The sequence below is a fragment of the Myotis nattereri genome, assembly GCF_964212035.1.
Source record: "Myotis nattereri genome assembly, chromosome: 4".
Classification (NCBI taxonomy): domain Eukaryota; kingdom Metazoa; phylum Chordata; class Mammalia; order Chiroptera; family Vespertilionidae; genus Myotis; species Myotis nattereri.
This window is the reverse complement of record NC_138079.1, coordinates 34392810-34419304: the sequence shown is the minus strand read 5'-3', so window position 1 is coordinate 34419304 and position 26495 is coordinate 34392810. Positions and strand designations below refer to the sequence as shown.

Below are 26495 nucleotides of genomic sequence, written 5' to 3'. Positions count from 1 at the left end.
TGCCACTGGAGACTGAGCCTGCAATGGAGGTACATGCCCTTGACTGGAATCAAACTCGGGACTCTTCAGTCCACAGGCCAATGCTCTATCCACTGAGCCACACTGAGTATCATAATTCTTGATACTCAAATTCAGACACTGAATTTTTACTTCTAACAAGAGTAAATAGTAGACGAATATAATACAAGTGGGGTACTCACCACATACTGGTTTTGGAGGAAAGCAATGGAACAGCAGCACATAAATCTCTCTCTCTTATACAAGCCACCTCAACCAAATCCTTCTTTTGTGTTTTTTTTTTTTTTTTTTTTTGCTTTCCTCTTCTCCCTCATAGGTATAAATGGGATGTAGAAACCAAAGAAAAGGAAAAAGGCCAGGTAGAAACCAGAGGGAGAGAATTGTGATTCATGCTTGAAGCCAAGCATTCTGGAAAACAGAAATACAATAAATGTTTATTTCAAAGGAACCAGAAAATACTTCTACACCATCCCAGCCTTGAAGACAATGAACCAACTACAGAGAGTTTTTCATACCTCTGTTCAAGGCACACACATTGAGTTTTATCAGTCTTTCGCCTTAACAATTATATAATTAACTGGTGATAGTAGCTAACATGGGGAGATGCTGATGACCAAGACTTCTTGCAATGCTCAAACTGTCCTAATGTTGTACATTAGAGCAAGATCACTAGGGAAGCTCTGGCCAGAGGCTCAGTTGGTTGGAGCATCGTCCTGTACACCAGATGGTTGTGGGTTCAATTTTCTGTCAGGGCACATTCCTAGGAGGCAACCAATAGATGTTTCTCTCTCACATTGATGTTTCTCTCTTTCTCTCTTTCTCTCCCCCTTCCTCTCTCTCTTAAATCAATAAAAACATATTCTTGGTTGAGGATTTTATATATATATAAATTATATATTTAAATTATACATACATATATAATTTAAAAAAAGATCACTAGAGAGAAATATGCTTATGAATCTATAAGCCAAGGTGGATTGTGCTTTGGCTTACTTATGAGCCCACAGGGTTTGTTGGATGCTAGCATTAACCTGGCCCTGTTGACGTAACTATCACAGGTCTAACTGGTTGGATAAGTTCTTTCTAATGACAAGCCTTTATTCAGCAACAATATCTTTTTTATTGTATGTGTCAGAAATAATCTCACCCTTTGCTCATACACAAAATGAGGTTAGGAGACTAGCTTTCAGCAATGAAATGTATACCAACACTTCAACATCTTTTGAAATTGGAGCTATTTACATAATATTAGAGATATTTACAAAAATTTTAAAGGTAAGGTTAATTCACACTATTTTTTGAATGGTCAAAAAATTCATGTAAAAATCATCCTTCAGAATGCTTTGTTTTTAATTAATCCCTTAAGGTGTAAAACTGACAACTACACATTCTAAAAATCAAATCTTATAATACAGTCTGACATTCCTTAAAGATAAATAGCATTAGGGAATGTTTGAAGACAAAGTAGAAGTAATAAATTACTCATCTTCCATAGAGACCAGGCTTAAATGGTGTCTCTTTCTAAAAACAGTTAAAAAGAATCTTGAATTGATTTACTATCAATTCAATGGTAGTCCTGGGGAAAGTTAGCCAAAGGTTAGTTTGGGAAAATTTGAATGAGTTCCCAGAGGCTAAAGTGGAAATCATTGATTTAGGGTGCATTGACGGTATTTCTCATTAAGTAGCATATACATTTGTGGATGGACATAAGAGAGTGGACATGAAGTGTGAAGATCTTTTTATCACACGTTAATGCCCACCAGGGATAATCTACCATGAAGGAGGCACTAAACAACCAAATAGACAAAACAACTGGGCTGGTTGATGTCAGTTAGCCAATGTCATAGGCCACCCAATACTGGCATGCTGAGCAGATGAGCACATGAACAGAGCCATGAGGAAAGATGGAGGCTGTACATGAGTCCAATTTCATGGGCTATCACTAACTAAATCTGATATAACTAGTGTCGTTGGCTGACTGGCAATATGTCAGCAACAGAAACCAGTGTTGAGTCATGACGGAAACACCATCCCCCAAAGAGACCAAATAACCACTTAGTGAGAAGTTGAATACATTGGGCCCCTTCCACTCATTTTTTTCTGACAGTGATAGACAAACATTTTGGTTATATGTTACCTTTTTCTGACCACAGAGCCTCTGCCAGGACCACTATCCTAGAGCTTTAGGAGTGTCTGATCCAAGAACATGAGATCCCACATAAGAGCCATCACACCAAAGGACCCACCTTATAGCAAAGGAAATGTGGGAGTGGGCCCATGGCCATGGAATTCCCCTGGCTTTTTTATCACATTCCACACCAAGCTGCGGGTCAGTTAAATATTTGAAATTGCTTGCTGAAGACATGCTTAAGTGCCAGCTCAGAGCCAATACTTTGCAAGAATGGGGCACCATCCTCTGGGCTGCAATGTCCCTGGTAGGAAAAATTCATGGGACTTGAACCAAAGGAGTCAAAGCAGGAATGATCCTACTTCCCATCATTCCCAACAAAACACCTAGGGAATTTGTGCTACCCATTCCCATCACCACAGGCTCTGTGGAGGTTAGAGATTCTGATGTCCAGAGAGGAAACACTCCCCCAGAGAACAAAATAAACATACCATTGAACCGTAAGAAGGCTGTCCCTGGGCATTTAAGCTCCTTGGTTGAAGAAAAAACAAATAAGAAGAGGAGTCCTTATCTAGGCAGGGAGACTTGACCCTAATCATCAAGAGGAGGTAGGGCCACTATTACACAATGGGGGCATGGGCATGGAGGAACATGTTGTGGAACTCAGGTGATCTACTTAGGAACCTCTTGTTACACTCTTGCCAAATTGTGATGGAAATAGATGAAAGAAGTATCCTTAGCCTGAGAAAGGCATGGAGATGAGGGACTCATTCCACTCAAGAATGAGAATCTGCCGAAACCGGTTTGGCTCAGTGGATAGAGCGTCGGCCTGCGGACTGAAGGGTCCCGGGTTCGATTCCGGTCAAGGGCATGTACCTGGGTTGCGGGCACATCCCCAGTAGGAGGTGTGCAGGAGGCAGCTGATCGATGTTTCTCTCTCATCGATGTTTCTAACTCTCTATCTCTCTCCCTTCCTCTCTGTAAAAAATCAATAAAATAAAAAAAATAAAAAAAAAAAGAATGAGAATCTGGGCCATGCCACCAGCTAAGCCACCAAACCCAGCAGATATACTAGCTGAGAGCAAGGGGATTCTAGAGTGGTTAGTGTAGGAGAGGGTCTCAGTAGCAGGGGGTGTAACTTGTTCTAACCTCTCCTTCTAAGGAAGAGAGGCCTACTGGACACAAAGGAAGTAGTGAATCTGAGTAGCACAAGGGATAGTCTGGGAGAGCAACTGACAGCATTCAACAGCCTTAGGTGTTGTAGGAATTGCCTCAGCTGCAGAAATCCGCCTTCCCAAGGTCACCTCTTGCCCATATCCAATGATTGAGCTGAGGATAGAAAGGCCTGGCCAATTTTGCCCAATTGTGGGACAACTCGTAGACAATTTCAGCTCCAGAGCTCCCCCAGGAATTGGTTAAGGCCGCCAGGCTTGCATCACACCTTGACTTCTCCCTCTGCCTAATCTTGCTTTCTCTCCTTCCCCAATAAATGTTCCAAACACTAAGTTCTGTCTCAGAGCTCACTTCCCAGAGTACACAAACTGTATCGGTTACAGGGAATCCTGTTTTTGTGAATTTTCCTCAGTCTTCCAATTGCTTGGTCATATCCACATGGGGTCTATAGATTTCCCAGGCTGAGTTGGCTCCTTATCTCCTCCCTGTGCCACCATAGCACCGAGTTTATTCCTTTCATTATAGTACATGTTGACATGGCAGTCTGCCTCCCTGGACTGTTAGTCTCACTCTTTGAAACCAGGGATCCTTTCCATACCAAACTTCGTGTTCCCAGTGCCTAGTGCAAAATCAGTGCTCAAACCATGTGATTGACTAGTGATGAACGAGGCTTTTATTTCATCCTTCTTGAAGTTCTAAGCCCTTTATGAAACAAACAAAAGAGATATTTATTTAACAGTCTTCTATATTTGACTCTGTCAGAGAAAGTCATGCTGATCACATCAGAGGATGTGCTGAGGATGAGTCAAGTGGTAAATGGCTACCAGTAGCAGAGCAGCAATAGATTTTCCAAGTAAATTCGGCCAGTTATGAGTGAATGAGTCTTGTAAATTCGGCCAGTATCCTGGAAGTCAGTGCCCCACTGCTGACACGGCAGTTGTCATTTACTGAGAAGCTGCTATACATCAGGCACAGAGCTAGACCCAGGGGTCAGAGGGAAGAAAGACAATCCTATCTTAGGAAGGCTAACCTAATGAAGAAGACAGGCAAGTAAATAAAAAAGTTGGCAATAGATAAGCTATCAATACCCATCCATTATCAAAGTAGAATAAGAGTAAAAGGTGAAGGATTGTTTGTTATAAAATAATATAAGCCAATGATAAATAGCATTTAATCACACACACACACATACACACATTTTTTTCTATAGGTAAGTAGCTAAGGAATTACAAATCACATTTTGCAGCAGCAGATTGTTGTAGAAAGGGAAGGTTATTTCCTGGGAAAAGGAATTAGGTGATTAGGTGACAATAAAGGGTTTATGTAGAAGCTCTAGGAAAATTGCATCAATGATGAACTCAGTGATGAACAGGAGACCCCACAAAACTCACATTCTTTCTTTCTTCTCACTTTGAGGAGATGTGGATTCAGAAGGTAGACAGGAGAAAGACTGACTCGTAATCCTGTTTTATAAAATGAGAAACTATCAAAATGGTTTAAACCACCATTTAAATGTATAGGAAAAGAGGGATAAAAAACTTTGTACCAGGATATCAATAACTTACACCTGGAGAAAGAACACATGGTCAGAAAACTAATGGATCTCCTGGAAGACCAGCTGACATCGGGAGATAATAAATCTTACACTTCATTAGTATGCTGCCTTTTGTCTACAATAAGAATGCACAGCATCCCCATTAGTAGAACTTGCTCTTAGAAGAATAAAAGATTTGTCCTAAACTGGCTCTATTCTAAAAAAAAAAAAGAAAGAAAGAAAGAATATATATATTCACACACACACACACACACACACACACACACACATATATATGATTTATATATATATGTATATATATCATATATATATATATTTGATTTAGAGAGGAAGGGAGAGGAAAAGAGAGATAGAAATATCAATGATGCGAGAGGATCATTGATCAGCTGCCTCCTGCATTACCCCACCGGGGATTGAGCCCCCATCCTGGGCACGTGCCTTGACTCAGAATTGAACCATGACCTTCTGGGCAACCACTGAGCCACACTGCTGGGCTGGCTCTATTCTTTTACTCCTTGGTCAGGAGTGAGAGCCGTGAACAGGTAGGAATTAGCAGAATCTATAGTTAGGCATTCACAGAAGATCACATGACCAGGGGAAAACCCTGTTGAGACAAGTGCCATGTTCAAAGGAATAAGGAAAAGTGCCAAAAGATAATGTGGCCATCATCCAGGTGCCTACTGCAACACTCCAGGACAGTCACTACCAAGCTTTGGTCCTAAAGCCTACAAGTCTTACTTATAGGACAGATTGTATGAGACTGCTTCTCCTCTGACCTAAGGTCTACCTCTCCGCTAGGCCCAGGACTGAATCGTGGTTTCGCTACTGCAATGGTGAAATGAGTCAAAGGGAGCGATACCCAAGGAAAAGAACATAGACTAACAACATGAATTAATCTCACAGACAGAACAATGAGCAAAAGAGGCCAGACACAAAAGGAACACACTGTATGATTCAAGTTTATAAAGTTAAAGAACAGCAAAACTAAGAATGGCCATGGCCATGAAGTCAGACTAGTAGTTGTCTCTGGGTCCAGGCTGGTGGGGGTGTTCGACATTGCCTGGGAAAAGACTGAAGACATTTTCCTGGGCTGTTGGAAACGTTCCATATCTTGTTCTGGGTAGGGATGACCTGGGTACATTCAATATACAAGAATTTATTAAACTGTACATCTAAAATATGTATACTTTGTTTGCTACACCTCAAAAAGAAGTACAAAAACACACTTATTTTTAACCCCATGGCTCTCCTTCCTTCTACCCCCCCCCCCCCACACACACACACACATACCCACACACTCCCTCACACCACACAAGTTACAGAGCCCAAGTACTTTGGATAATTTACAGCTGAGCTCTTCTTCCTCAGGAAGCAGAGTGCAGGGAGGGGCAACCTTGCATTTCCCCTGGTGTTAAAGGGTGCCAGGGATGCAGCAGCACATAATACAGGCCCAGACAAACATCTGAGTATGGTTGACCTTCATTTCCTGAAATTTGGGAGTGGGGTGGACCAGTCTGGAGCCCTTAAGGGGAAGGGGCATCTACAGAGATAAAACTAGGTATTTACAGGGACTAAAAAGACGTGTCTACAGAAAGCAAGACCAGAGTCCTTTCATGCCTGGAAGGTGCAAGAAGAGGACCAGAAACAGCAATCATTTTGCTGAGTACCATGGAGTTAATAGCCCAGGTGCTGTGATTCCCCTGGTCGAAGAACAAGATTAGCTCCAGAATCTGCAGCGGTATTAAACTACAGGTAAGGATTGTTGTGTGGCCCCATTTTTGTGAAAGGAGCCAGAGCACTCATTAGAAATACCATCTGAGGCCATAGAAACGGAGGAAACTAGCTCTCACCAGGGGATTCACTTGAAACCTTAGGCCCATTAGCATTGTATTTTAATCAAGTGTCTTCCAAAGAGATAATAGGCCCTCAAAACAAAAGCAATTTTAGATCTTTTCAGGAAATGAGACCTTGTCTATTATTTGCGTGGCTTTCAGCTTTGAGAAAAACGTGTTGCTGGGATAGTGCACATACCAGAGTGGCAGACTTATGACTGTAGCATGGCTTGTCCAAGATCAGACATAGATGCTATTGTAATCAGGACAGGGCGGCTCTCCATGCGGTCATTTAAGGACAACGTTAACCATTTGAGCCTGCAAAGACAACAACACGGTCAGAGCAACAGCTGTGTGGCACGGAGAGTGCACTGCTAGTCAGAGAGCAGCACCAAACTCTGCAAACAGAAATCCAGTAAGTAATTTATTGCCCACAAGCCACTGATCTTAGTCACCAGTACCATTTACTAGAAGCATTTTTTCCAGTCAAGAGAAGGGTACGTGTTTATAAAGGTGCAAATGCTGCGACCAGGGACAGACTCGGCAGCTGGATTCCCCTTCCTGATACACCTCTTCCAGGATGTTCCGCCTCTGCTCACAATTGTTCCTGACTTCTCTTTCCAACGTACCAAATATGGATCATTTTAATTGGCCCTCACGGTACTCCATTAGCTGGCCTCATTCTATAAAGCGAAACTTCTAACTTCTTGCCTGACCCCTACTGTTAGGCCAGATTAGGAAGCCTTTGTGGCCCACGCCTCCCACCTTTTCCAGGCCAAGAGGTTTCAGAATCCACTGCTAGATTGCCTTCTACAGATATGCCACTGATCTGCATTCCACCAACCTTCAGTCCTCAAGTCCCCTGGCACTTACCCTCCCAGGCAAGTGAGCTCTTCATTTTATAGAAAGTCCTTTGTTCTTTGTTCTTGTTTGAGACAATTTCATCTCTTCCAGTACCTTAGAACCCCCATATGGCACTTTTCTGATGACGTCCTCATCTCTCCCCATTACGAAGAACTCTGTTGTATATTTTCACGTGAGAGTTTTTCTAGAGTATATACCTAGGAATGGAATTGCATGTGCATCTTCAACTTTACCAAGTACTCTAACCTGCTTTTCTTTTTAATCCTCACCTGAGAATGTTTTTCTATTGCTTTTAGATAGAGTGGAAGGAAGGTGGGGGTGGGGAGAGGGAGAAACATTGACGTGAGAGAGACACATTGGTTGGTTGCCTCCCACACGCACCTCTACCAGGCCAGGGAGTGAGCCTGCAACCCTTTGGCCCTTGGGCCGACGCTCTAACCACTGAACAACCGGACAGGGCTAATCCAGGGAAACAGACTTTGAGACAGAGATATGTGCAGGAAGTTAATGAGGAAATGCTCTTGGGATAACACCTGTGGAGGGAAAGGGAAGTGAAGCAGGTCTGGACAGAGAGGGGACCTGAACTGTGGTGGGATTTCAAGAAAAGTCTCAGCTCACCCCACAGGGAGCTCTGAAGCCGGGATCCTTCAGGTTGACCTCTTTTGGGGTGGGCTGCTAGGCCTTTATAAGCCCTTGTGACCAGTCACTGGGTGCAGGCTGCCCCCAGGGAGAGTGCATAACTTTGGAAAGATCATTCTTTTTAGCTGCTTATGACTCTTTGTCATAACGCAAGTTTGCATAATGTATAGTTTGTAGTTTTGTTTCTGATCTCTCTATTCTGTTCTACATTGTCATAATTGCTTTTCCTGCATTATAGCTATAACTCAATTTTGTGAAAATATTCTTAAAATAGTGAGTCTTTCAATCTAAAAAGATGGTCTATCTCGCTGGATACTGAAGTATTCTTTAATGTCATTCAGTAATGTATGTAATCATCTCCATACAGGTCTTGCATATGTTCTGTTAGGTTTATTCTCAGTTACTTTATATTTTGTTGCTATTGTAAATGGTATTTTCCAACAGATTGTTGCTGGTGCTTAGAAATCCAATGAATTTTTATTTTTATCTAGCAGTCTTACTAAAGTCTTATATTAGTTCTAATAATTTTTCTATAGATTCTTTTTCATTTTCTAATAAACATAGCTATTTCATATTATCTTATACTGATCATGTATTTCTGCAATAATTCATTACAATACAAAGATGTCTAAAATAAAGCTAATCATTCCCTTGTCCCCTGCCACATTCCACATTCTATGTCTTCATCTTCCTGAATTTACTGGTGTTAACAGCCTTCCACACTTTTCTCCTTATTCATTCACCGTACATACCAACATTCAGGGGTTTTTATCAGTTTGCTTTTCTGGAATAGCTAGCACCATAATAAACACTATTCTGTAACCTGCTTTTTCACTTGCCTATTACCATGAAGTTCCCTAATTTCATCTTTTTATCTAACATCTTTATCCATTTTACATAAATGAGCTCAGTTCATATGTGCTGGCTGGTTTTTTATTTGGTTGGTTTGAATGCCTCACTAAAACTGATTGTGGATGATGCAGCCACTGTGGGAAGCAGTATGGAGCTTCCTCAAAAAATTAGAAATGGAACTGCCTTATGACCCAGTGCCACTTCTAGGAATATATCCAAAGGAACCTGAAACACTAATTTGAAAGAATATATGCACCCCTATGTTTACTGCAGCATTATTTACAACTAGAGGCCTGGTGCACAAAATTCATGCACTGGCGGCGGGGGGGGTGGGGGTGGGGGGGGGCTGTGTGTGTCTCTCAGCCTGGCCTGCGCCCTCTTGCAGTTTGGGACCCCTCGGGGGATGTCCGCCTGCTTTGTTCCTCTCCTGGCAGGCTGACATCCCTCTTGCATTCTGGGACCACTTGCTCCTTACCACCCACCTGCTTGCTGCTTCTTAGCGCTGCCGCAGAGGCGGGAGATGGTCTTGCCCCCGCTGCTGCACTCGCCAGCTGTGAGCCCAGCTTTGGCTGAGCAGTGCTCCCCCTGTGGAGGTGCACTGACCATCAGGGGGCAGCTCTTGTATTGAGTGTCTGCCCCCTGGTGCTCAGTGCGTATCATAGCGACTGGTCGCTCTGGTCGTTCCATTGTAAAGGTCGCTTAGTGTTTTATTATATAGATAGCCAATATTTGGAAGCAGCCCAAGTATCTATCAGTAGATGAGTGAATTAAAAAAAGCTGTGGTACATTTATACAATGGAATACTACTGGCTGTAAAAAAAAGAAGATCTTACCCTTTGCAATAGCATGGATGGGCCTGAACATTATTATGCTAAATGAAATAAGCCAGTCAGAGAAAGACAAGCACCACATGATTGCACTCATACATGGAAACCAATGAACAAAAAAAAACCTAACAAACAAAACGGAAACAGACTCATAGAGAACAGACTGACAGCTATCAGAGGGGAGGAGGGTTGTGTGACTGGGTGAAAAAGGTAAAGGAATCAAGCAAAAAAAAACCCACACAAAATAGACACAGACAATAGCATGGTGATTACCAGAGGGAACAGGAGTGGGAGGGAGGCAGAAGAGGGTAAGGAGATGATAAATAGTGATGGAGGGAGACTTGACTTGGGTGATGAACACACAGTACAATATATAGATGATGTGTTATAGAATTGTACACCTAAAACCTATATAATTTTATTAATTATATTATTAATATAATATACTAATATTAATTAATATTAATTATTAATATAATATATTAATATAATAATATAATATTTATTATCAATTTCACCCCAATAAATTTAATTAAAAATAAAAGTGAAAAAAATAAAATATCAAAATAAAAGTGATTGTTAATAATCAGCAGACCAAATGTAAAGTCTTTGATGTTCCATCAAAAGATTGCTAAACTAGCCCTGGCTGGTTTGGCTCAGTGGATAGAGCATCGGCCTGTGGACTGAAGGGTCCCAGGTTCAATTCCAGTTGGGGACACATGCCTGGTTTGCAGGCTCAATCCCCAGTGGGGGCGTGCAGGAGGCAGCTGATCGATGATTCTCTCTCATCATTAATGTTTCTATATCTCCCTCTCTCTTCCTCTCTGAAATCAATAAAAATATATTTTTTAAAAAGATTGCTAAACTAGTTACACATATAAGCTGTAAGATTAAGAAAATATTTAAGGTATTGATGTATCTTTTTGTAATGATTCCCACTTTGACTTTTATATTAACTATGAGCTATTGGACACAGAGTTGGACACAAACTGCTGAGGGACAAAGTCTGTTAAACTATAAAGTAGTGAGCGGACACACAGACAAGAAGTCATGCTCAGCAAAATGCTCATTAGGCCTCCAAAGATAAAATACAAACCTGACTTTATTTGTCCTAGAGTAATGCACTCTATCAGGTGACACCAGTTGTCTCAATGGCACTGTGCCGCACCACAAAGATCCTGTCTGTCCGGTGGGATTAAGTGAGAACAGAAACTGTTCCAATCAAGCTGCCAGTAACTTTACTGAGATTTTAAAGCTGTGATCTAGTAGTCATTTTAAGCTAGAACAGTCTGAGAAACTAAACATGAAACTTGGTCATTCTTTTATTTTTTAATTTTTCTTTAATGTATTTTCATTGATTTCAGAGAGGAAGGGAGAGGGAGAGAGAGATAGAAACATCAATGATGAGAGAGAATCATTAATTGGCCTCCTACACATCCCCCATTGGGCATCGAGCCTGCAACCTGGGCATGTGCCCTTGACTGGAATCAAACCTGGGACCCTTCAGTCCACAAGCCTACGCTCTACACACTGAGCCAAACCAGCTAGGGCGAAACTTTGTGTTTCTTGCTATGGCTCTGCAGTAGAGCATTCTATTTCTATGACAGCAGTAAACACCCATTACGTCAAAACTCGAGAACACATGGAGCCTTCCTCAGAAGCATCGTGGATATATGCCAAAGAGATACTAAACAAACCAAATTCATCTGGTGTTTTTTGGTAACTAATTCACTATTATTGTCTAGCATCTCGTATTGACTGTGTTTGTGAAAATAAAATTCTAAGAATGAGTTACCCTATCCTCTGTGATTTCACTAAAAAAGAAAAGCATATTGTTTTGTTGACTAGTATTGTATGCCAGCAATGCTTTGCTATTATAATTCCATGTTAATATTTTATTCTTGGTAACATGAAGTTATAGTATTTTCCAAACTAAGTGAAGTATTATTTTTTGAAAGTTAGTATTATGTATATTTCATTGGCATCAATAACAACACACATTATGTATCAGATAGAAAGCCCTACTGCACAGAGTTTGGAGAAGGATACTGAGACATAAGGCATGCCTTTTTTGCTGTCTAGAAGTTGACTAAGATGTCAATAAATGAAAAAGCAATCACAACATCAGCGTTTTTGAATTATGAATTACTATGTTTTGATATTGTGCTGAGTGCTTTTCATAATCATCATAATCCTCACAGTAACCCAATATGATAGGTAACACATTTCCATTTTACAAATGAGAAAATGAAACGTAACAGAGACGTGAATTTGATTGTGAAGATTCATTCCTTCATTCGATCATGACCACTTCTTGGGTATCAGATATCATGTAATATAGGAATTCAAGGGAGGGAAAGCTGTATTGGTAGCACTTGACCTGAGCTTCATAGTTTAGTTGGATTTTAGCTAATGGGGAGGATGAAAGAGAGCATTCCAAGCAAAGGCAGGGGCACTCCCAAAGGTTGAAAACACCAAAGCAAATTTGGTGGGAACAGTTGGGCACAAGTTAGTATAAGTAGGAGAGTAAAGGTAAACCTCAATTCTATCAACCAACATTTCTAAAAGACTGGCAAAAGTGGTTTGGAGACCAATTGTTGAGTGCTTTAGGTATAAAAGCTAAGACAGTTAGACTTTATTCCACAGAAAGTGGTAAGTCAAAAATGATTTAACACATCTTTAAATTATAATAGTAACATATGTCATATTTAAAAATTCAAACAATACAGAAGTACAGAAAGATGGCAAACGTTCTCCTCTTTCCCACCATACCATAATATTATTCCCTAGAAATAATCAGTGTTAATTGTTTGGTTACCACTTTCCAAGTTTCAAAAATTCATAAAAATATAGATTTGTTTAATGTAAGTGGAATTATACTATACATGTGTTGGGGCCATTGCTTGTTTGTTTGTTTGTTTCCATTCAGTAATGTATCATGAACACCTCTGCATGTTCATGCACGCTATGAAGACTTTTTGAACAGCCTTAAGCACTCAAGCATTTCAAAGCTTGTATGTACTAAAATGAAAGAATCTGGAAAATATGTTAACATAACCAATGTTGCAATAAATATCTTTGTAGGATTATCTCCTGACACTTGCCCAATTGTTTCTTTAGGCTAAATTCCTAAGTGTGGAATTGCTGGATAGAGGCACATTAATATTTGATATATATTTTCAAACTGTCCTCTGGAAAATTTATATACATTTATGCTGTCAAAGAAGGTGTTCGAATGTTTTTTGCTCTGCACCTTCAGCAGTACCAGATCTTATCAACAAAGAAGCTTTTTGAGCAAGGATGTGACATGATCATAGCTGTGTTATGTTAGGTAGCTGGGCCATTCCAGATCATTGTTCTTAATGCATGATTCATTGCCTTTTTAAAGTTGTAAGGCCAACAACTGGGTTTAACCAGATACCAAAAAAAAAAAAAAAAAGATTTCTAACATACTAGGAAGGTGACTAAACAGAATAAATCTCACTTGGCAGAAAATCCAGTGCTTTAAGTCAATGGTTCTCAAACCTTGGTTCACACTAAAATCATCAGAGAAGTTGAAAAACTATCAATGTTTGGATCTCATGCCCCAAATTCTCATTTAATTGATCTGAGCCTGAGCGTTGAGATTTTTTTTTTAAGCCCCTGAGGTGATTCTAATGTGAGCCATGATCAAGGATTTCTGCTTTAAATGTTAATTTGAAAAGCTTCCGAACTCTCTGCCCATTCGTCATAAAGATGCGTGATACAGCTTTCTATTTCTGAGGCTCTCTTGAAAGTACGATATGGGTTCCACATTTGGGGGAGATCTCACTGGATTCAAACCAGGCACTGCATAGCAATAGTCTGAAGAAATTCATATTTCTTCTCTTGGCAAAGACACTGGATTGTATTCCAGGGCTTACCTTCATTTCTATACCTTGAGTCACAAGATTAAAAAACATAAGTATTCATGGGCTTTAGTCAGACATTATGGTAGGCCTCAGGTGAATTAGGTAGAGGCCTGGTGAATCTGCAGAAAACAAACAAAATAAACAAACCGGGTTCTTCAAACATTCCCTGGAAGAGGAAACGGACAAGTTAGAACAGCTCTGGCCTGGCTGACATACAGGGAAGGCAGTATTTACACAAGGCAACGTTAGTAGAATAATGAATGACCTAGTCCTGTGGTCGGCAAACTGCGGCTTGCGAGCCACATGCGGCTCTTTGGCCCCTTGAGTGTGGCTCTTCCTAAGCCTTAGGAGTACCTTAATTAAGTTAATAACAATGTACCTACCTACATAGTTTAAGTTTAAAAAATTTGGCTCTCAAAAGAAATTTCAATTGTTGTACTGTTGATATTTGGCTCCGTTGACTAATGAGTTTGCCGACCACTAATAGTCCAATGGAGAATTGTTCTTCAGGTATTTCAACAGTGTGAGATCTAATTTCTCCCATGTTGTTGCTGCATAATCTTCATACATAGTCATTGTGATTCATGATATTAAAAGGAAAACCCCATCATGTTGGGAGGGATGAATGTCCCCCCCACTTTGCTGACCGGAAGAATGAGTCACCCACTTTCCACTGAACTAAAGATATTTTGGTGCTGCATGTCCACCTGCCATTGCTAAGCAGCAGGTGACACCTCTGCCCTTCAGAGACGGAAACAGCTGTAACTGTTGGTGTTCTGAGGTTCACATTTGTCTGGGTTGGTAACTTTCTAGGTTTTATGGGAAGCCAATTGCTGATCACTGGCAGCAGCATCAGGCCTGGGAGTGATTTCCTGACGTCTCACTGCAAACAGGATGGATGACTCTACCCAGCAGTGTGATGCTAACCATCTCTGTGGGACAGGCGCCAAGTGTAAGGTGGGCTGATTTGCAGGATTTGTCAATTTCTGTGGTGTAAATACTCCCATCATAGCAGCTTCTAGCCTTTCAAGGTTTAATAATCAGCATTCAAAATCCAGCTCTGTAGCTGGTTCCAGCTTGCTACCGGCTCTACCTCACGAAGAATCAACAGTCTTGGTTTTCTGGTGGGTAAGTATAGATTGACAGTTAATATAATAGAGCAATTATTGCATTTGAGGCCATTTTATTGTTCAAAATTCAGTCTAATGAGCAGCAAAGTTCAACTCACACCTACACCACAAGTTTCTCAGCATCTACTTTCAAAGACTCCAAGGGTCTCACAGTATGAAAGCTGAGCTAATTGCACTTTTAAAAGGTTTATTTATAAAACATTTATAAGAATTATAGTCTAAAGAAAAATAATTGTTTTTGGCTAGGACCATGGATGTAGTGAAACGCAAAAAGATTTTAATCCAAGAACTAAATCAATTCATCATCACTTATGGTTGCATGCGTGACTATGCTCCTCTCTTCTCATCAAGTTCAAATGCTCTTTTAGGAGTGAGCAGCAGCTAGCTGTACCAGATCCCGTTCTATTTGTCCCAAATATGAGTCAGAATCTCTGTGGAAGAAAGGATTTCTCTGTTTTCCTTGTGAAGTCCTATGCCTGTCAAATGGACAGCTTCTGTAATAAAAAGAGGCACTTGTTGGCCTGGCTCCTACTTGGAAAATGAACCAGTCTACATCTTCCTAGGAAATTATCACTTTTTTATACATGTTTGTAGGAGATAGTAATTATTATTATTATTTTTTTAATATATTTTATTGATTTTTTACAGAGAGGAAGGGAGAGAGATAGAAAGTTAGAAACATCAATGAGAGAGAAACATCGATCAGCCGCCTCCTGCACATCCCCACTGGGGAAGTGCCCGCAACCCAGGTACATGCCCTTGACCGGAATCGAACCCGGGACCTTTCAGTCCGCAGGCCGACGCTCTATCCACTGAGCCAAACCGGTTTCGGCGATAGTAATTATTTTTATTTAGCACTGTTCCTTTAAACACATTAGCAATGTGTGAAACACGTCAGTAAATGACTCTCTGAGATAGTCACCTGGATGTGCTTTCTCTACCACTAGGTCATGAAAAGTTCTTTAGTTTATGACCATAAACCAAAATAATATTAACACCTTGCCTTTATAGACAGATTAAAAGTAACCTGGAGTCTGAATAGATGTTTGTTGGTCTCCTCCATTTTATTTTCAATTTTTAAATTAGTATCCCCACTTGTAAAAACAGACATAAAAATAGTACTTACTGCCCTAACTGGTTTGGCTCAGTGGACACAGCATCAGCCTGCAGGCTGAAGGGTCCCAGGTTTGATTCCGGTCAAGGGCATGTACCTTGGTTGTGGGCACATCCCCAGTCGGAGGTGTGCAGGAGGCAGCTGGTTGATGTTTCTTTCTCATCGATGTTTCTAACTTTCTATCCCTTCCCCTTCCTCTCTGTAAAAAAATTAATAAAATATATATTTTTTAAAAGTACCTACTTCATGAGGTTATTGTGAGGATTAAGTAAAATACTATAAATAAAGCTTAGACTTGGCATTTCGAGGATTCACAATAAATCAAGAAATTAATTTATATTCTTCTCCTTCTGATCTTTTGCAAAGTTCTTTAATTAACCCAATCTCATGTGATCTTTTAGTATAGTCATATGAAGTAAGATAAATATTATTATAGACCTTTTATAGATAAGAAAATGAAGGTTTAGAAAATTTAGAAATTTGCCCAAGATAGAATAGCTGGTAAATGGCAGAGCTGGTATGTGCTTTTAATATAATGTGTTATATATAACTAGAGGCCCGCTGCACAAAAATTTGTGCACTTGGGGGGGAGGGGGGGTCTCTCAGCCCAGCCTGTGCCCTCTCGCAGTCTGGGACCCCTCGGGAGATAATGACCTGCTGGCTTAGGCCTGCTCCCGGGTGGCAGAGGGCAGGCCCAATCCCTAGGTATAGCCCCTGGTCGGGCTCAGAGCAGGGCCGATTCGGGAGTTGGGGCACAGCCCCGTCATGCACAGAGCAGGGCAAATTGGGAGGTTGCGATGCCACCCTCAGTCACGCTCAGGGTAGGGCCGATTGGAGGGTTGGGGCACCGCCCCCTGTCACACTCAAGGCAGGGTCGATGGGGAGGTTGCGGCGCCACCCCCTGTCATGCACAGAGCAGGGCGGAACAGGGGGTTGGGGCGCTGCCCCCGTCACACACAGAGCAGGGCCCATCAGGGGGTTGGGGCACCGCCCTCTATCACACACAGAGCAGGGCCCGTGGGGGGGGGGGGGGTTGGGGAGCTCCCCCCTATTAGGCACAGAGCAAGGCTGCTCAGGGGGTTGGGGCCCCGCCCCCTGTCACACACAGAGCCGCAGGGCGATCAGGGGATTTGGGCGCTGCCCCCTGTCACGCTGATCCCGGTGCCGGGAGGCTTATTACCCTTTTACTATATAGGGTAGAGGCCTGGTGCATGGGTGGGGCTGGCTGGTTTGCCCTGAAGGGTGTCCTGGATCAGGGTGGGGGTCCCCACTGGGGTGCCTGGCCAGTCTGGGTGAGGGGCTGAGGGATGTTTTCAGGCTGGGGGTGACTGAAGCTCCCAACCACTCCTTTTTTTTCTTTTTGTTTTTTTTTATTCTGGGCCAGCTTCACCTTGAGGCTTGGCTCCAGCTCTTAGGCCTCGCAGCTGAAAGTAGGTTTCTGGCCTTTGCTTACAATGTTGCGAATCTGCTGGCTGAAGTCCGGCGGTATTTGTTACAATGTTTCTTAAACTGCCAGCACAGAGGCCTGCAGCCGCAGGTGGGGAACGTTGGTTTCCTCCGTCACTGAGGCAAGCAAGCCTCATGTTAGTTTCAAGCTGCGTGGCTGCCGGCCGCCATCTTGGCTGACAGTTAATTTGCATATGTCGCTGATTAGCCAATGGAAAGGGTAGCGGTCGTACGCCAATTACCATGTTTCTCTTTTATTAGTGTAGATTAACTATAACACTATTCAGCTGACTCAAAATAGGGCTAAACTAATAAATAGCAGTAACACTGGTATTTTACCTAGAAGAATTTTTTCATTCATGAGTAAAGTAAATATTGCTAGCTATTGACCTTGAAAATACTACTAGTCCTTAAAAAAACACAAGGTTCTTCTACTAGTAGCAGAGCAGAAAACTATTTGTAAATGGTTCCGATGTTCCAAGAACTATGTTAAACACTTTATATGCTTATCTCTGTTATCTCTGTTGATCCTCAGAATGATCCTTTATGGTAGGTATTTTATTCATATATATATATATACATATATATATATATATACATATACATATATATATATATATATATATATATATATATGTATATGTATATATATATATTAGAGGCCCGGTGCATGAAATTCATGCATGGGGGGAAAGGGGTCCTTCAGCCCAGCCTGCACCCTCTTGCAATCCAGGACCCCTATGGGGATGTCCGACTGCCAGTTAGGCCCGATCCTGATCCCTGCAGGATAGGGCCTAAACCAGCAGTCGGACATCCCTCTCGCAATCCGGGACCACTGGCTCCTAACTGGTCACCTGCCTGCCTGCCTGATTGCCCCTGACCACTCGCCTGCCTGCCTGATCACCCCTAACCACTCACCTGCCTGCCTGATCCCCCTAACCACCTCTGCTTCGGCCCTCGCCACCTTGGCTTCATCTGGAAGGACATCCAGAAGGTCATTTGGCTGTCCGGTCTAATTAGCATATCATGTTGTTATTATTATAGATATATATTGATTTCAGAGAAGAAGGGAGAGGGAGAGAGAGATAGAAACATCAATGTTAAGAGAGAATCATTGATTGGCTGCCTCCTGCACAACCCCTACTGGGGATCTAGCCTATAGCCCAGGCATGTGCCCTTGACCAGAATCGAACCCGGGACCCTTCATTCCACAGGCCAACGCTCTATCCACTGAGCCAAACTGGGTAGGGCGGTATTTTATTCTTTTTACAAATAATCATGATAGCTAACATTTATAACCACTTGGCCTGTGCCAGACACCGTGCCAAGTAATTTACATGCATTATCTCATTGTCATGAGTCCAACAACTTTCTAAGATAGGGAGCCAATATTATTATTATTGTTGTTGTTGTTGTCATTCCAGTTTGCTAATGATGATAACATAGACAAATTTGCTGTTAGAATTTTAGAGCAGGAAATGTTTCAATAGACATATCTCTGTGTAATTATATAATTTAAAGGTAATGTCACAATTATCTTGTGAAAGCCAGGTCCATGAAAAATAATCACTGAAAAATAATCACAGAGATCGGAGAGAAAGCAGCTACTGATGTAAAATTATGCGAAAGCGTGTTTGTACATTCCTTTGAATCTAGCCCACCCCCAGAGTTGTAGAATAAGAAGACATGCTGTGAAAAACTTGAATTCTGGGAAGTTATTGTATTAGTCAGACCCTATCTGGTTTGTGTAAAAATAAATTCAGTTTGGCAACTGCACACTGAGGAGTAACTATTCTTAACACCCAACAACACATCATAGCCTTTCCAAAGATAAAAACAGTGATGGGGTCAAAGAAGTATGTTGTTTCAGGGCGTATGTTGCTATTTATATGACAGTCTCTCTACAGGAAGTATACACAGACAGCTCACAAAAACAGGAAAGTCACTCTGGAACCTGTTTTAAACCTCTTGGTCTGAACTCATGAGACTGCCCTGAAGTCACAAAGAATGGATATCACAAATTAGAACTCCAAGAGAAGAACACCGTTTTTCTCCCACTTTAACTCAGGCAATACTTTATTTTCAATCATGTGAGGACTGCCCTAAGAGGACTAAGGAACAAAATTTTATACCAACCCTGTCATTTTATAGATAAAGAAACTAAGATCACAGTGGGATGTGATGGACATCTAATGTTTTTCCCTGCCCCAAATCCATTTCCTCTTCTGGTAACAACCCATTGCCATGGAATTTTCTTTGGGACTCCTCCCGAATCATGATTTTTCTGTTTGGAGAGGGCTGATCTCACCCCCAGTCCCAGGGGTGGGCATAGACCAGGCACAGACAAACGAGGTCGCATTAAAGTGTTCACTGACAGCCACGAGGTGGACTCTGGATTAATTGAATACAGAGGTTAAAATAAATCCAAGACCACATAGTTAATGCCAAAGCGAGGGCTATATTCTAAGCCCAATGTACTTTTCATACGTACATGCTTTATAATCTATATAAAAAAAAAAAAGTTCTTACTAATTTAAAAAATAATTGAGGTTTTCATTTCAGTGCTAATAAGCCAGAATGTCTCAAGGTCTATGTTACTTCCTGTTTATATATTAAGTACCTGGAACATATGCTCACATTTCCTTTGATTTCCTTGAAGAAAATAACAATTTATATCAGAGGAAGGAGAAGACTGTATACGTGGGCATCACCAGATGGCCAATATAGAAACCAAATCGACTATATAATTGAAAGCAGAAGATAGAGAAGCTGTATTCTTTCTTCCAAAATGAGAGTAGAAGCAGATTGTGGTACTGAACAGAAACTGTTACTATCAAATATTAGAGTGAAACTAAAAAAAAGCACTAAAAGAATCAAAGTGCCAAAATATAATGTAAATAACATTCCTGATGAATTTAAAGTCCACATAAAAAACAGATTTTTACTGTGAAATTTAATTGACCAAAAGACAGAAGAACTGTAGACTGATACTAGCAATGTTATTAAGGAAGAATGCAAAAAGACAATGCCAGAAGTAAAAACAAAAGAAAAATTGAGATGGATAACAAAAGAAACATTTAAGAATTATTAAAGGCAGGTGAGAAGCAAAAGTTAAAGGTGACAAAAGCAAGGTTAGAATCCTAACCACAATTTTCAACAACTATCACATAGAGATAAAGAGAACTATTACAATAGTCAACATAAGAGATAAACGAGAACAACAAAAAATGAAAATCAGAGATTTCTACCAGAAGATTCAAGAAATAAAAGGGAAACCCAAACCTGGACTAGGAATGCTGATTGACCAACGAAGTACAATATTTGACCAGGAGAAAACAAAAGGAAGGTGGAAACAGTGTCCTGAAAATATATATATAGGAGAGAGAAAAGGATGGCAGATACCTTTGACAGTAATAAGGAAGAACCTGTAATTCTAGAAAGCAAAGTGAAAGCTTCCCTGAAAGTACTGGGGGCGGGGGGGGGGGGGGGTGGGGGGGGGAGGAGAATAAATCACCAGGGGTAGACGGGATACCAATAGAATGATTTCAAGCCACAGAGACTAAATCTGTCAAAATACTAACAAGCACATGTCAACAAATATGGAAAACAGCAATGCCCTACAGAATGGAAACATTCAATATACATCCCAGTCTTTAAGAAAGGAGATACCAAGAAGTGTAGTAACTGTAGGACAATTGCTCTAATTTCCCACACAAGTAAAGTGATGCTCAAGATGATGCAAGAAAGCTTATGCCTGACATGGAGCAAGAAATGCCAGATGTTCAGGCTGGATTCAGAAAAGGAAGAGACGCTCAAGATCTAATTGTGAATATTTGCTGGATCCTGGAGTGCTCCAAAGGATTTCAGAAGGCTAGCCTATGTTTTATAGACTGCAGTAAAGGCTTTGACTGTGGGAACATGAAAAGCTATGGCTTGCTCAGAAAGAAATGGGTGTGCCTCAGCACTTAATTGTCCTGAGGTGCAACCTGTATTGTGGATAGGAACCCACTGTCAGACCGAATAGGAGAGACAATGGCTTCCTAAAGGCAAAGGTGTCAGACAAGAGCACATTTTATCTCATTATTTGTTTAACCTGTACACAGAACATATATGAAAAGATGGGCTAGTACCCATGGTCGGCAAACCGCGGCTCATGAGCCACATGTGGCTCTTTGGCCCCTTGAGTGTGGCTCTTCCACAAAATACCACGTGCGGGCGTGCACGTACAGTGCAATTGAAACTTCGTGGCCCATGTGCAGAAGTCGGTATTTTGTGGAAGAGCCACACTCAAGGGGCCAAAGAGCCACATGTGGCTCACGAGCCGCGGTTTGCCGAGCTGCAGTTTGCTGACTACTGGCTAGACTCAAAAGAAGGAAGAACGAAAATTGGTAGAAGAAATACCAATAATTTAAGATATACAGATGACACCATCTTACTGGCGCAAAGCAGCAATGGTTTGAAATGACTTCTGATGAAAGTGAAAGAAGGAACTGCTAAAGCAGAACAGCATTTGAACATCAAGAATACAAAAAAAATTTTTTTTTAGAGAAAACAACAAAAATCACAACTATAGAAGAAATAGACAATGAAGACACTGAAATTGTTAAAGATTTTGCTTACTTTGGTTCAGTCACTGATTCAAATGGAGACATTAGCCAATAAATCAAGAGAAGGCTAAGACTTCTAAGCAATGGAAGACTTAGGAAGGAACACTGAGAGAAAAGATGTGTCTTTAGAGATCAAGGCTAAAATTATCCATACCCTTGTACTCCCAATCACTATGGATGCATGTGAAGAAGGCTGATAGGGAAAAAAAAGATTCATTTGAAATATGGTGTTGGAGGAGAGCTTTAAGATACTGTTAGAAGGACAAAGAAGTCCTCCTGTACTCGGCTGAGAGAAAAAGATGTGAGACTCAAACTAGACAATATTCTGCCTCTCTGGGGGCCTAATTTTCCCAAGGGTGCCTTAGGAATTAGGAAGGCTTCGGAACCTTCTGGAGGTGTAGGAATCACCCAGATCGACTTTAATTATCTACATCAGTGGTCGGCAAACTGGCCCCATGAGTGTGGCTCTTCCACAAAACACCACGTGCGGGCGCGCACGTACAGTGCCATTGAAACTTTGTGGCCCATGCCACAGGGCCAAAGAGCCGCATGTGGCTCGCGAGCCGCGGTTTGCCGACCACTGACCTACATCAATATGGACTGTCATTACCTCAGGAAACTTGGAATTGGCATTGATTAAAATTACATTTAGGTGTTACATCAGGCCTCAGACAGAATGTCTGAACTGAATTCTTTATCTTCCCCCTTTTCTTTTCTTTTTTTAAATGTTTCTTTTTTTAAAAAAATATATTTTATTGATTTTTTACAGAGAGGAAGGGAGAGAGATAGAGAGTTAGAAACATCGATGAGAGAGAAACATCAATCAGCTGCCTCCTGCACATCTCCTACTGGAGATGTGCCCGCAACCCAGGTACATGCCCTTGACCGGAATCGAACCTGGGACCCTTTAGTCCGCAAGCCGACGCTCTATCCACTGAGCCAAACCGGTTTCGGCTATCTTCCCCTTTAAAAAATAGTTATATATTCTACACGCCATATCTCTCAACTCTTCCTCACTCTTTACATTTCATAGTCAAGTCCTAATGTATTTCCTTCACCAGTTTCTTATTGCTACATCAATTGCTGTTTGGACTAATAGTTTTTCAGCCACCTGTCTCTCCTCCCCTTAATCTGCCACGGTAATCTTTAAAACTACAAACCCAATCCTGTCACTCCCCACCTCACCTCCCCCCACCCAACCCCAAGCCATTCAATGGTTCCCTGTTTCCTTCAGGATGACATCCAAACTTCTGCGTATGGCATTTCAAAGCCTTTCAGGATCTGGCCTCTGGGTATCATTTTTGCACCATCTCTCACCAGCTCCTATATGCTCACAGGCTTCACTCCATCACACCCAACTATCTGAATTACCTAAGGGCATTTTTACAGTTCACTTGGCAGAAATTATTGCCTCTATCTGAAATACCTTGACCCTTCCATCCGGGGCTGATTAATGCACAGCTGTTGACAAGAGAGTTTGCACTGTGTTGTAGCTTTGGTGTAAAACAGGACACTATTCATATAAATGCTTGTGTGTTTTTTTTTTATATGCAGTGTTTCTGGAGGAATACAAGGAACTGGTAACATCTGTTGCCTTTGGGAAAGAGAACTGTGTAACTGGGGGTGGGAGACAGACTTTCACTCTATACTTTTTTGTGCCCTTGGAATTCAGAACCTTGTAGACATATCAATAATTTGATTAAAGCTAAAGCTATGTCTGCTCTATAACCCAGCAATTCCACTCCTTGGCATAGATCAAAGAGAAAGAAATTCATATGTCCAGCAAAAAACATGTACAAGAATTTTCATAGTAGCTTTTCTTATAATAGACAAAACCTGAAAATGTTATTGGCAGTTAAACAGACCTGAGCAGAGCAAGGACGATAGACCGAGTACAGAAACTCACCAGGGCAGAAAGCCCTGGATGACTAGCAAGGGGCAACCTGGGGAAACAAGAACCTCGACCCCAGGGTAACCTTTCCTTCCTGTGGTTTGGACCCCCTGACATTTCTTAGCCCCTTGACCTTTCCTTACCTAGGGATAGCATCTAGGTTTCCGTTGTATTTCAGCTCCAGGCCCAGAGAAGCAGCAAAACCAGACACGTGAGCTATGGCTGCCGCAGGACCAGCTCATTGACTAATGACTCCCTAACCTGGAGCTGACCAATCAGTGGAGGCCATGATCCTGAAAGCGCACACCTGGAAAGCTGATGAATAGTCTGTGAGACCCTCCCTTGAGACCGCCCCTAAGATTCCCACCTGCAACAGGGAGATAAATACCCTCATCAGGAGCTCTCCCCCTGGGGCACTCACCACACCATTCCCTCCCCCCTTCTTCCCTCTGAGGGACCCCATGAGACTGCAGCCAGGGGAGCAATGGGCAGTGGCAACTAATCCCCGGGCTAACCCCCTGAACCTGTCTCCAGGGCCCCCTTTCCTCTGACTTCTCAGTCAGCCAAAGCAGCCAAGCCTAGGCTTTCCTGTTGCTTCTTCTATGTCCTTTCTGGTTTCACTGTCCTAAGTGTGTTTTTGCTGTGGGCAATGAATTCTTGCTAGCTTTGCTTTGTTTTGTTTAAAAAAATTTTTTTTTCTTTTTGTTAATCCTCACCCAAAGATATTTTTCCTCATTGCTTTTCAGAGACTGGAAGGGAGGGAGGGAAGAGAGAGAGAGAGAGAGAGAGAGAGAGAGAGAGAGAGAGAGAGAGAGAGAAAGAAATACCAATGTGAGAGAGAAACGATTGGCTGCTTCCTGACCAGGGTTAGGGAGCAAACTGTAACAGAGGTATGTGTCTTGACTGGGACTAGGACCTTGACCCTTCTGCGGGCGTGTTGACCACTGAACACACCAGCCAGGACTGCCCTTTGTATCTTGATTGAAATCTTTCTTTTGAGAAGTCACGAACCACCCAACCGGTATGGCTCAGTTGTTGAGCACTGACCTCTGAACCAGGTTTGATTCCCGGTCAGGGCACTGTAGCATTTCATATCGACAATTTCTAATAGGCGGAGAATAGCTAAACAAGAGCAGATTAGAGACTCTCCTGGCCTAGGGACCCAGACAAGTTTATTATTGGACATTTGTCATTTTTCTTTTCCTGGCACATTTTCCTTCTAGAAGCTTGAAGAGGGCAGAGATTTTGTCTGTGCTGTTCACTGCTGTATCCAGTGCCCGGCACTTCACAGACATGCCAGAAATATTTGTTGAATTAACTTTTTTTTTTCAAGTTTACTTATGAAGATTAGCTGCCACTTCCTATTTATTTCTTCATAATTAAAACATTTAAAATCCCTTTCTTGTTCCATTTTAAGACATTTTAAGTTTATCAGAACAATCTGCTTATTAAGTAAAAATGTCTATTGTAAACAAAAGCTGCATGCTTCATATTAATGTCACACTGTATTTCTTCTGCGATGCCTTGCTGTGCGCTCTCCCTGAATAGTGCAGAAGCAAGTCCTTCCATCCCTATGGTAACCCATTGCCCATATAACTTACCAAATAGAACCTGAAAACCATTTGAGTATCTATGGTATTGCAGCACATTTAAAAAACCAAACAAACTAGAATTTCTTTTTTAAACTGGAATTGGGGAGGCTCTTGAGCGAAGCATTGCCATTCCCCACCCCTTTCTTTCCCCAGCACACCCTCTCTCTGAAGCACTCCTGAGCCTTTCCCCCTCTCCTCCCCACCGCCTCGCCACGTATATCCTTGCTTTGTTTCTCCCAAGTTGCAAGGGCCCCTCTTTTGCATCTGTAACTTGCTTCCTGATCCCACCACGCAGCCCAGCTGGCTAACTTCTTCCATGACTCACTTCTTCTACCTTTATGACTTTCTAAATAAACTTTTTTTAAACTTTGTTTCTTGATATATATATATATATACACACACATTTTTATTGATTTTTTTTTTTTTCAGAGAGAGAGAGTGGAAGGGAGAGGGAGAGAGAAACATTGATGAGAGAAATTGGCAGCCTTCTGCATGCCTCCTACCAGGCATATGCCCCAACCTCAGTGCATGGGACTACACTCAACCAACTTAGCCTCACCCTCCGTGGCTAAATAATCTTTTGCTTATATTTGAGTCTTAGCTCTGAATTCTCCCTTAGCCAGAGTTAAAGTTGAGGTTGCTGAGCCGAGATCCAGTCTTGGGTAGCATTCCGGTGCTGTTTAGCTGAGGCAGGATAGTAAGAAGCGAGGGAAATTCCTTGGCAAGTGGAATGAGGAAACTGAGAGAGCTGAACAAACTGGCCAAGCATTTACAGCCACATACAGAAGGTCACCGGGTGGAGAGCCCTGGGAGTCCAGCCCCTGGCAAAACTGGTGCTGGACCTTGCCCCCAGGGTGGTCTTTCTTCCCCAGGCATATCGCTGGCAGGCGGCTTAGACGCCCTGGCCTTTCCTCACTAGAGATAGGCCTTTCCCCCA

General features: G+C 41.8%; 1 protein-coding gene across 1 annotated transcript in view; it reads right to left on the bottom strand.

Moving 5' to 3' along the window:
* Nucleotides 1–273: 273 nt before the first annotated feature.
* NLN (neurolysin) overlaps nucleotides 274–26495 on the bottom strand; it is a 134393-nt gene continuing 108171 nt past the window's right edge. Inside the window, exon 13 of the mRNA XM_081089981.1 lies at nucleotides 274–426. Within this exon, the coding sequence (XP_080946107.1) occupies nucleotides 406–426 (21 nt within the window). The 3' untranslated portion in view covers nucleotides 274–405. The remainder of the gene's footprint in view (nucleotides 427–26495) is intronic.